Source organism: Pristis pectinata, chromosome 21, assembly GCF_009764475.1.
Source record: "Pristis pectinata isolate sPriPec2 chromosome 21, sPriPec2.1.pri, whole genome shotgun sequence".
Taxonomy (NCBI): domain Eukaryota; kingdom Metazoa; phylum Chordata; class Chondrichthyes; order Rhinopristiformes; family Pristidae; genus Pristis; species Pristis pectinata.
In genome coordinates, this window is record NC_067425.1 from 16,267,380 (window position 1) to 16,279,727 (window position 12,348).

General features: G+C 36.5%; 1 protein-coding gene across 1 annotated transcript in view; it reads left to right on the plus strand.

Moving 5' to 3' along the window:
• phf12b (PHD finger protein 12b) overlaps positions 1 to 12,348 on the plus strand; it is a 67,864-nt gene that overhangs the window by 13,265 nt on the left and 42,251 nt on the right. Inside the window, exon 3 of the mRNA XM_052035814.1 lies at positions 11,980 to 12,052. Coding sequence (XP_051891774.1) covers positions 11,980 to 12,052 — 73 coding nt within the window. The remainder of the gene's footprint in view (positions 1 to 11,979; positions 12,053 to 12,348) is intronic.

Consider the following 12,348-nt stretch of genomic DNA (forward strand, 5'->3'; position numbering starts at 1 on the left):
GTTTCATTAGATAAGGAGCATTGTGTCATTGAAAGATAAAGGTGGTGGAACATGTGATTTGGCAAACCATTCTGTAAATGCCAGTTCCTATAAAGTTTAGTGTAGGAACAGATTCCATAGAGACTTGATTGTGGTTATCCTTTATTTCTAAAGTCTTATCTATTGTTGGGTGATGTGACATAGTATTGCAATAGAATTGATGTTAGGTCCGGTCAGTTTGTATTTTGTTTTTAGTAAGTCACCCCCACCCCACCCCCCCCCAATACCACAGAATTACTAAGCTAAATGTTTGTATATCAACAATGTTCATGTTTCTGACCTCTGTATATAATTGTAGTACAAATATATAGACATGTTGTGAAGGATCTCTACACTTTTTAAAAAGTGGAGCAAAGCTAGGTAGCAAAGTAAACTAAGAAGGTTGCTAAAGGACTGCAAAGGCATTTAGAACTGTTGTGGTTGGCTGAGGGTCAGCAAATGAAACATGACTTCATGCTTTCCAAATTATTAACTTTGGTAGGAAGATTGGAAAAGCATAATTACTAAAAATTAAGAGACGAGTAAATGATACTAAAGGGAATTGTGTGCCCTTGTGCACAAATTGTAAAAGAATAATACCTAGATATAGAATACAGTTAGCAGCAAATTGGCCAATGGCTTTCATTGAGAGTAAAGTATGAATGTGTTCCTGCAGTTACACAAAGACTGCACCTGCGGTACTGTGTGGTTTTGATCTCTTTGTCAAAGGAAAGGGAGTGCAATGAAGGTTCAATAGATCCCTGAGAAGAGTGGGGCTGTTCTAGAAAGGGAAATTGAATAGAAATAGGCCTTTTGTCTCTGGAGTTCAGAAGAATGAAAACTGATCTGATCCAAACATGTTATGTCTTTGGAGAGTTTTGCTGAGCAACACTTCCAGACATTCTAGCCATGGAAATAAGGGACTACTTTCAGGATAAGTGGGTAGCCATTTAGTAGAATTGCCACTGAATAGCAGACAGGCTTGAGTTGCTGGATGCCTTAACCCTGCTCCTTTTTTTTGTGCTTTTATTATAAATAATGGTATTTGGCGATCGCTGCACATACTTTTAACTCACTTGTCAAAATTATACTTAATTACTATGTCAAAAGACAATTGAGCATACGTAAACCTTTTAATCTTGTATCATTGGAATTTTAACATCCTCTTCCTTTTGAACTTCCTAATGGCTACACAAGTAACAGTAGGTGTTTATTCTGCTTGCGCAACATCCTTATTGGAATTGACAAATATTTAAATAGCAAATATTTAATTTGCTATTCTTTTAGGTTGTGATTTATCATGTTAATCTGTTAAACATTGTAGCCTCTGGTTGCTTGATTATCTTTTATAGGTAAATGCACTTTGTGATAGTGAAGTATAACCTACTTATTTTTGAATATCCTCAAGTTCATTATTATAGGCATATCCTTTAATTTCCATTATTTCAAATAATTTTGTGTGGCATTGTTGGAAATTAGACCCAGGTGTAACTAAATTGTTAAACTGTTGCCTCTTAATTCTACTGTGCCATGATTTACCATTTCCAAAATTTGTATAAATGCAGTCTGCATATACATTGAAACTATTAATTTATTTGCTGTTGAAAGCCAAAATTACTCAATCACTAAGTAATAGATACATGAGGACCTCATTAAGAGGTAAATTTCAGAGGTAATTTTGCTCTCTGGTTGTTTGCACTAGTGTCTGGTTATGTCACAATGACCACATTGATTGTAAAATTTGTCATGTATGGTTCCCTGCCACCTCTAATACATTTGGCCACATGCACACCCACTACTCAAATTCCACACCTTTCCAAACTCTGCCACAAAGAAGAAAAAATAGACTACATATCTATCTGGTGCATTTCATGCTAAAGGTACCTACAGTGGGTAAAATTGTATATAACTAAAAAGTTTAAAAATCAGAGGATGCGTTGCATTTGTTCAGTGCTGGCTTCTATGTTCCTGAAGTTTGTGATTCTATACACTTGGTTAAATTTAATAGAATTTGGAAGTTGCAGGTTTTAGAAATGGTGGGCTAACATTTAGGTGACTTGTTTCGCCAGCATTGTTAGTTTGGGATTTTGCTTTTACTGTTATCTTTTTAAAAATGTTCACGGTTAACACCATTTATTTGCTTCCTTGCGCATTTAGCTTGTTTTTTTTGCTTCAAATTCAACTGAAACTTTTTTGACAATTGAAACAGAGCATTAAAGGTGAAGCAAATCTAATGTAAGTATTTATTCATAATAATTGCTAATTTTTAGAAGGAAAGGTAACAGCCATCAGCTTTCTCATGCTGCATGAAGATCCATTAAATTGCGTGAACAGAAATTTCCTCCAGTGACCGTTGTCTTAAGTTCCCACCATAAGCGCTTGAAACTGAACCAGCGTATTAAGAACCTTGTTTTCATATTTCCTCCTTTTGAGCTTTGAATTGCACAGCCACAGCATGATTTAAAAATGTCTTATTTCCACTAGTGTAACATGGCCTGTTTCCACCATTGTCTTAGCTCATCTGTTAAAATTCATTCACATTAGAGAATCCTGTATTCAATTGTTGCAATATACAGCTGACCAACCTCCCTTGTTCTGTTCTGTGTAAACTTGATACTGAAATCCCTGGCTCTCTGTATGAACTTGCACAGTTCTTTTTGCCAATCACTCTTTTGCTTTTTGACCTGGATTGGTTTCGAGTTAAGTGTTATCTTGTTTATAAAAAATCTCATCGTTTTCAAGTCTTTCCATGGCATCTCCTCTCCTTGTCTCTATAATCTTCTCCAACCCCATAACTATTCCTCCAGTTCTGCCCTCAGGATCTTTCCTTACTAACTTACGCCACAGTTAGCTTTGATACCTTTGACTGCAGCAGCCCTAAACCTCCTGTGCTTTTCTATTTTTTCCTTTTTAAGATGTTTGTTTTAAGAGTTAATGTCATTTGCCTTAATATCTCTTGTAATTTTCATGGTACCTCAAGAGATTTATTAAAAGTCTTGGTATATTAAAGTTGCTTTTGTTGTTGTGAAGCAGGCTGAAGGGACGTCACTGGGGAGTGTCTCAGAGAACTTTGATAGCAATGGGATCCATTATTTTGGGTCGGTTTGGACCTTCCTGGCCCAGAGGACCCTGGAAAACCCATTGTGCAAGCCTATATTTGTCAATTGGGAAAATTTGACATCAAAACTAAAACCCATTGTGGTTAGGTATATAAGATGCAATATACTATTAACTAAATGTACTTGGCCACTGCCTTTCAGACCCAATAAATACTTTAAGTGTCATCACTTTCATAATGTACGAAAATGTAGTAGGAAAATGTAGCAGCAAAATTTTGTATGACAAGACATTACAGATAACAAAATAATTAAAGGCTTGAGCTATTTGTGCTCAATCCTTGCATTGTCCCATGCTCCTACCTTAATAGGGCCAATTAAAGTTCACCTGAAAGAGTACACAGGATTTTGATTTATTTTCTCATCCAAAGGATAACATCTCTGCAGCAGTCCTTCATTACTGTACCAAAGTATTGATTTAAATTTTGTGCTTGGATCTTTGAAGTAGACCCTGAACTCACAACTTAATGTTTCTCTTGAGTCAAGACCAACCTCTAGGCCTCTCTAATGACAGTTTTGCCTTGTGTGGGAAAAGCTTCATTAAACCCAATGCAGGAGAAGTTATGTCTGCTTGAGGTTAGTGTATGTCTACCATTGAAAGAAAGCACGCCAATAATTTGCACAGATTGCAGAGCTAGAAAAAGAGGAATGGTAGAGGACACTCTTTTCAAAAACAAAAACCTGGTTTTGATTTAGGGCATGATCCTGAATAAATTTGACTATGTGGTTAATAACCTCTGATTTTTAAACTTGTCACTTTTTACACCAGTGCCAAGGCTGCATGGACCATTGGAGCAGCATTGATACAACAACTGCTTCCTTCATTCATTTTGGTTAGTCTGTTTTAATCACCAATTTTTTGGTATTGGTGCTCTAACTTGACTTGGATCATCTTTTTCTACTCCGTCCATAAAGCAGCCTGCAGGATATTGATAAGAATGTTGCAGCTTCTTACAAACGTACAACCTAGGTGTAGGACAGGGTCACTCAGTCCCTCGAGCTTGTTCCAGCATTTAATGAGATTGTGGCTGATTTGAATTGTGATCTTCATTCCACATTCCTGGCTTCCCTGAACCTTTTTATCTTGCTTATTAAGAACCAATCTTCTCTGCTTTTAAAATATTCAGATTCTTCCTTGGGATGATCGAAGCAGAGTTCCAAAGACCCTCGATCAGAATGAAAATTTTGTTTCATGTCTGTCTTAAATGGGAACTCTTATTTTTAAGATGTGACCCTTCATTCTACGTTCTCCCATAAGAGGATGCATTCTCTTCCCATCCACGTGGTTGAGACCCCAATCCGCACACACTTCTGGACTCTGCCACAAACAAGTCACTACTCACTCTCTGAACTCTGATTGCAACACTAGCTCATTCAACCTTTCATTAGACAGCCTGTTGATTTCGGGTATTAGTCAAGTAACTTTCTCTGAACTGCTTGCAATGCCCAAGTATCTTTAATAGTATCGAACATTGCATTTCAAATGTCTTGGCTTGATTTTTGAATGCTTTAGTGAGTTCTAGGTCTTTCAGACAGACCTAATGAAATGGTAACATATACTGGTGAAGTTTTATTTCCTTTGTGATGCTCCTGCTGGTTCTTTAATTTTGCTAATACTCCAGTAGCGATGAATAAATATTGGAGTGATGCTAATATTCTTGGTAAATGCCTTTCAACTGCTCAATATGTAATCTGTTCTGTATTGTTTTGCAATAATAAACTATTTTCCTCAGTTGAAGGGATTTTTCCCATTTAACTTTTTTTTTTGCAACGTTTGTGATTTCTGCATCAGTTTTATTGATCTTCTCTATCCACTCATCCATGAATTAATTTGCATGTTATTACTTAAACTACAAACTTTTGGCTGATAAAGCATTATTACTGAAGACTGCAACCAATCCACTGGTAAAGACAATTATGACCATAGGAATCCTTACTACATGGATGTAAACATTCTTATACCCATATATATGGTATTGATAGCACAGTATGTTGCATTAGCAATTGAATTGGATACACAGTCCCTGTATGTATGTGCATAATTGAATACACAGCATGGACATTTCCCCCAATTACCTAATTCTATTTTTGCTTTGCAGAATTTTGATAACCATTTCCAAAGTTCAGGGATTGTTTCATGTTGCTTGCACTGCAATGTCTTTTTTATATTCCTTTGCTTTATATTTGTAAATCTCTTGTCAGGTTGTATCTAGAACACTATCATTTTCGTACAACAGCCATGATTTTGATTAGTTGTCTCATTTTTTCAGATGCATTTTTTTCCCTTAAATTTTCAATTGGCTACAAGCCATTTCTTCCCTTTCTCTTTCTAAAATGCCTGTTTATAATGACAGTCTTTGGTTTTATTAAAATTGTTTTGGGGAACAAATGAAGTAAACACTGCAGCTGCCAGAAGTAGTTTGTGTTTAATAAACCACTTCCTCAATGCTTCTTCCCAGTGTAAGTTCACTGAGCTGTTTCTAAGTGCAGACTGCTGAAAGTACCAGTACTGCTGATTGGTACAGAGAGAATTTAAAACGTTTCTGCTCCAAACCAGAGCTACGATATTCCAGTGACATTTTTGCATCTCTGTGCATCAAATGATTTCAGGCTTGATCCAGGGTTCTTGCATTTGATCATTTAAAAAGTTTTTTTTTAAATAGTGCAATGATGTTCAAAGTACCACTTAATTTTTTGTCTTATGTAAGCAAAGAAGCAGTACTGTGGCCAGAAAGCAATGGGCTGGATTGTGTTGACATTCTGCAACATGTAGTCAGTGGCAGAGCCCAGGCTTTCAACATAGATCCTGCACCAAGTCAGCCTTGGCACAGATGTGGCACCCTATTGATTTCAGTGGAAATTGCAGACTAAGGATGTAGGAAATAAAGGGGAAGCCAAGATACTATTCAGTTGTTATAACTTTAATGTTTCTGGTTTTCTTTGCATTTTTATTTAACTTTTGTTTCAAAATATTTTAATTTTTTTTAATGTCAGAGTCACTAATTTGAACGTTCCACAAGGATAACAGAATCGTCTTCTGCTTAAGTAGTCATTTGCAGATTGTTCAAACTAACCTGCCTCTCAAGTGATGGACAGTAAAGCTGTTAAAATCTCTGATAACTTTCACAGCTATCTAAGCTTTGCTTGCACCTTTGCCAGCTGTTTCGGGTGAGATCTCCCAAGGCCCTGTTGTCATTGAGGCCATGCTCCTGTACTTGGGGAACCAGTGAGATAGGACCTGCTCATCCTGCCAAAATAAGTATAGTCATAGTCAGACCATGGGCCACACTTTCAGGCGGGCGCAGATGAGCACCAACCAGCTGAATATCACTTTTGGTGATTTGCCTTTCCAGAAGGTGAGTGAAGTGTGGAAGATGTGTAGGGAAGACCACGAACTTCATTCCAGTATTGTAAGAAATCTTGCTATTTTCAGTATGTGATAGAATACATGTAGTAGGAAATTGAGGCGTGTGGATCTCACCATGCATTTGTAGCTTGACTAACAGATGATTTCGTTGTTACGACCAAGACTTGTCTAGTACAGTAGGACAATGCTGCTCGAATTTAAATGCATAAATGAGACTGTGTCCTGTTTCTTATTCAAAATGGATGAGTGTTGCAAATTGAGTTGCTTTGAAGATATTGGTAAGTGAATGTGATGTCTGGAATACCAAGGTAGTGAAGGTACACAACTAATGGGCCCTTTTTAATCTTGTCTGTTATCCTGTTAAGGTCTGTGCATTTAAGCAAATTTTTAGAAGTGATCAGAATTATTTGTATAATGTTGTAATGTAATATGAAGAACACTCTATTTAATTTTGCATATATTGAAGGCAAATTTTGGTCAATGAATTACTGTCAATGTCATGATCTGTAAACTTAGCCTTTATTGTCACTTGCACTGACACTGTTGAAGAAGCAGCTCCAGTATGTATGCAGTTCAAAGAATATCTTGAAGTAGAAAAATAGAGTACAGCAGGACCAAAGAATGACGTATTTCTGTATTCTCACACAGGACCTTGGTTTAAATTTGAAAGTTTATAAAGTTCAACTTTGTATATTCATTTTTGCTTTGAGGAACCTGTAATGTGCATTGACACAAAATTCAACCAACAAGATTGCCATTATTACAGTTGTATTAGAATACGCACTAATGAATGATATAATATGTCCATCACTTTGGAGAGGCAGGTTAATTTGAACAATCTGCAAATGACTACTTAAACAGAGGATTCTGTTATCCTTGTGGAATGTTCGAATTTGACAACTAGGGATCATTAACTTTTAACAAGGTATGTGCATATGTTCACAGCACCATACTAACCCATCCGTCTGGTGTAAAATCCGTATTGTATCTTTTGTTAGAGTACCCATAATCCTTGAAATTCCTTCTTGGACCTTGGTTTAGCATCTTGAGATGTACTTCTTGTGTGAAAGGTGCTGTATAAATGCAAATTGGCTGTTGATGCCTACATATGTATGGCAGCTTTAAGGTTGAAGCTCCGTACAGTCATTAACTCCATTTCCAAGTTGTTTAAATTTTCTGGTGATTGGATTTCCTCAATATTTGTTTAGATAATTCAACAATTGCATTTCAAGGTATCGTAATTTTTATTTTAGCTGAATAGGTATTGGTGTGCAAAGTGAGGGGAAAATGCTTTGTGCATTTGAGTGTAATTAATAGGCAACTGGATTTTTTGAGAAGATAAGGAAGTATGGTGATAATTCAGATGTAGGTCTTGAGGATTGCTGATTGACTTATTGGGTAGCTAATTTTGCTGCACTTCAAAGGCTCTTCATAAAATAGAATTATGGCAGTTGGCTTGTGCTAATCATCCAGCCTACCTGCAGCTGATTTTAAAATGAAGCTTAGAAACAATGCTCAGCTGCCAAATTACAAGTATCAGACTTGAGATAGTTTTAAGATGACGTTTCTTTCCAGCCCCCTACTTTTTGTCAAATGGTGTCTGTGTGAAAAGCAGCTCCTGGCTAACACACAACCCCGCTGAGAGCACATCCTAAAGATGTCTTACTGAATAGCTTGTTACTCTGGCTGACCTGTTTTTTTTTCCCCCCTTTTTTTTAGTTTTCCCCTGCTCTTTCATGCTTCACTGAGTCATTGTGATTTAAAGAAAATAGTCGATCCATTGCTAATTAGGTGTGTTTTTTAAAAAAAAATTACCTGAATTACTTAGTTAAGAGCAGGGCAGCTGTTTAATATTTTAAATTTGGAGAAAAATGAAGTTGCATTGCAGGAGGAGTTGAAGGTGGCTCAGGTAGATCTTATGTCCACTAAGATGCCAGTCAAAGTTGAGTCTAAAATATATTCTTTTGCAAATTTGTGTTTATGGTGCAGTTTAGAATATTAACCAGCAGGAGGAGTTGTTTGTACAGTAATGGACCTGCAGTCAAAACTGCTTCGTCAATGCCTGAGGAATAGTTGGGGATAAGTGGAATGTATTTTATTGCACTTGCGTATAGAAACAAAAATATATACTGCATGACAAATATTTTGCCATTGTTCTTTTAAACATTAAATTGACTACATGTAAATTTTGTTTTTAATGTAATAAATTGTATTCTAATTGGAAACCAAAAATCTGAATGGGCAAGGAAATGTTAAATGTCTTTAAGGCTTCCCTATCATTTTAAAAATAAAATTTCTATATGCTGTGAAACTTTCCATTTTATTTATTCCAATGAACATAGGGAGATTTATGCATGTTTATCCAGCAAGGCCCTGACTAGCTGGCTAATGAAAAATAATTGTATCATTTATACCTTTTTAGCTTTTGTAATCTGACTGATTTAGTCTCCCAAAAGACTTGAGTAACCAAATTGAGAACTGTGGATTAGTGTTGGGGAGGGGATGGTTGTGGTGGTCAGAATTTAGTCTACATGTTCCTTTGATCAAGCCCAGAAAGCCCTTGCCAGGTCATTCTTTGTCTTTGTGCACAATGCTAGTTTTGGATTCGTGCCTGGAACTTTAAAATGTTGGGAGTGTGGGAATGGCTGCTTCCTAATTGCAGTTGGGACAAATCAGAAAACACTCATTTTACTTGAAATTAGTGTCTATCTTTACTACTACACAGGGTCTGGGAAACCTTCACCTTTTCAATCTCTCTGCTTTTATTTTTGAGGATGGATTTTTGGATAGATGGGAAATCTATTTCTGTTATGTAACGGGGTGTTGTCTCGTTACATAATGGGCTATCCTGCCATTTTTGGCTTTGAGGTGGTCTCTTTTTTTTTGGTTATGCTATCTTGTGCAGGCTGTTTGGTTTAGCAACCTCTGCTACCCACAGATGTTGCTGATGTTTCATCTGAGGTTTTTTTTAAGGAAATCAGGAAATTCTGAGGAAATTCAGCTGTAGCAGCACTTTTTTCTCTGGCTTTTAATTTGAATCGTTTGGACCATATCAAGTTTGTTGCAATTTACTGTAATTTATTTGCTGCCATATTTCTTTCCATCCATCACCACGACCATGCTGCAAAATGTATGAAGTGCAGATTCTTGCACGCACTGTGGCTAGATTGTTCACCCTTTCACTTTTTGTTAGCTTGCCTAATCTTTCCTTATTAGGGATTCCTGATGAATCTAAAACCTGTTACTGATTGCTTGTGATACAATTAACTACTCAGCAAATAAACTGACAGAATGGGCAACCATTTGGTTGCACAATATATTTAGATGTACATATTGTTTGCCTTTCGTATCAAAAGTAAGTGTATTGAATAAGACATAATTTAGGTGCAAGTTACTCAACAGTAACAGTAGGTTGTACCTTTGCTTAAAAATGGATGCTTAACAGTTAGATTGCATAAATGAAACTTAACTGCAAGGGATAGCAGTTGCTTAGTTTCACAGCTTTTTAAAAAAAATCTTAGATCCATGTGGTATCTTTTTCTTAAAGCTGCCATGAGTTTAGTGGTGCAAATTAAACTCCAGTATCGGTGACATCTGCCATGTTTTGTTTCTAGTTACATAGAGTAAAATGGTCTGTGCAATCAGTAACTAAGTATGTTTGTCATAATACAGCATTTATAACCCCACGTGACAAAGCTTTGAAATTGAAGTGGGAAAAAAAAACCTTGTTGCATTAATGAATTGTTGTGGGATCGGTAAACACCAACAGATGGTTCAAGGTTGCTCCTTACTATGATAGCCAGCTCTTCATGACTGAACTCTGCTCGATCCAGAGAAAAATAACTAAAGACAACCGGAGTAACACTTTGGTCACCTCAAGCAATCGGACCCAGCTTTTTGAAATCACGCAGACCAAAAGATGCCTACTAAAACCACCCATCGTATATAAGGTGTGATTTCTGTCCCAGTCAATGTCCTTTAGAGAACACGCATCATGTGGGCATGTACCACTTTTTGCTGAGGTTTGCTGAACTAAAGAGAAAAGGAGAACCTGTTAATATCCTCTTTTTATATTGCTTAATATGGTGTTCCCTGACTTTGCCTAATAAATTAGAATAATCTATTAAGAGGGGCATTCTTTAGTTCTTTAAATATCTTTTACTTCTGTCAGGTCAACAAGTTTAAGTTGCCATGAAAATATATTTATAAATGTTCTTAACCCTATCTGTTAGAGGTTAAACAAAGCATTATCCTTGCAGCTCCTGCCTGAACCTTCTCCAAGACTACTGTAATGTACCATGCTGTGGAACCATAAGTGGACACAGCATTATAGCTACAATGTGATCATCAAGCTGTCGACATGTCAAAAGTGTATTCTTTTTCAATTTGTGCTTGTATTATTGCAGCCCAGTTCTCTCATGATATTGGCTTCAGTTTCTCTACAGCGCTTATGAACCTTCTGTGCACAATAAAGCTCAGATAACATTACCTCTCAACTAATTTTCAGTATTTCTTGCAAATAATTATTCTTGGTTAGCCCTACCAGCCTGCGCAACACTTTTTCTGCCTACTTGTATCTCCAAAATCTCAAATCATTTCCAATGGAAATTTAGTGTATTTTGGCACTTGATAACAACTTGGCTTAGGGGTTTTAGAATTCTAATTAAAAGGTATTATTTGATTCTCCTGAGTAGTTGAACCATAGAAGTTAGAATTCGTTGTTGATATCTCCTGAGTTTAGAAGTTTCAATGATTGGAGTGCACCAATTTTCTTCAGTATTTTCAAGTTGGAAAGGACCAGATGTATGTAATTGTGCTTATTGGTAATCATTAACAGTGTAGATCTTTTGGAGAATTGTCTGTTGATATTTGCTATCACAATTCTCAAATAATGGTCTTGAGAGGTTTCGAAAAAAGCAGTTTTGTAAGCAATCTACAGTCATTCAGTGAAATTTATTCAACTTGTAGCAGTGGATGTTTATGGTGGATTGCTTCACCCTGAAATGACTTGAGTTTATGTAGCGCTTTATCATGTTACAGAACCTTGACAATTATGAGTAATATCTTGTCAGGCAGGGTTTTACCCCATCATTATTGTGCAGGAGTCCTGAACTGGTTAGATGCATGTTAGTTATGATATGGAACTTAAAGCTGTGGACGCACATGCTCTCTCACATGTGCACGCGCGCTCTCACACTTTGCAACTGCTCTGTTAATCCAAGGTATCATTTTGAGATTGGAAGAAATGTTTACATAGTGCTTTCTTAAAGTGGCATTCTGAGTTTATTAAATTGATTGGAATGTGCTGAATTTCCAGTTTCAACATTGCATGGCATCAACGATAGTCTAGTAGATATATCAGAATTTTCATAGTCTTTTCTGTGGCAAAGAATGCCACAATGTATTTAAAATTAATATTTAAACCATGTAAATTTCCAGACACTTCCAGCCAGCTGAATTTTTTTTTTGTCTTTGCAGTAACCCTCCCCTCAGCGAGGAGATGCTTCCACCTGGGGACTGGATGTGTCACAGGTGCACAGTTCGTAGAAAAGTAAGTAAATATTTTCTTTAAAATAGAAAAAAATCATTTGGTTCAAGAGAGAATACATTGCACCTTCTCATTTTCTTCCAAGGCCAGCTTAAAAGAAATTTGTAGCTCTGTTAATTCATACCAAATAGCCATTCTTATGTGTAAGTCTAAGAATTTCTAAATTTTTTTGCACATGTCAGCTGATTCAAGTCCATGCATTCATTTCCAACAATGGTCATTAAAATGGCCAAGTTTCCTTTTGCCGTATGACATTTTGTAATTTGGGGTACTGAGGGTTTGCCTGAAGTTATTGGCTC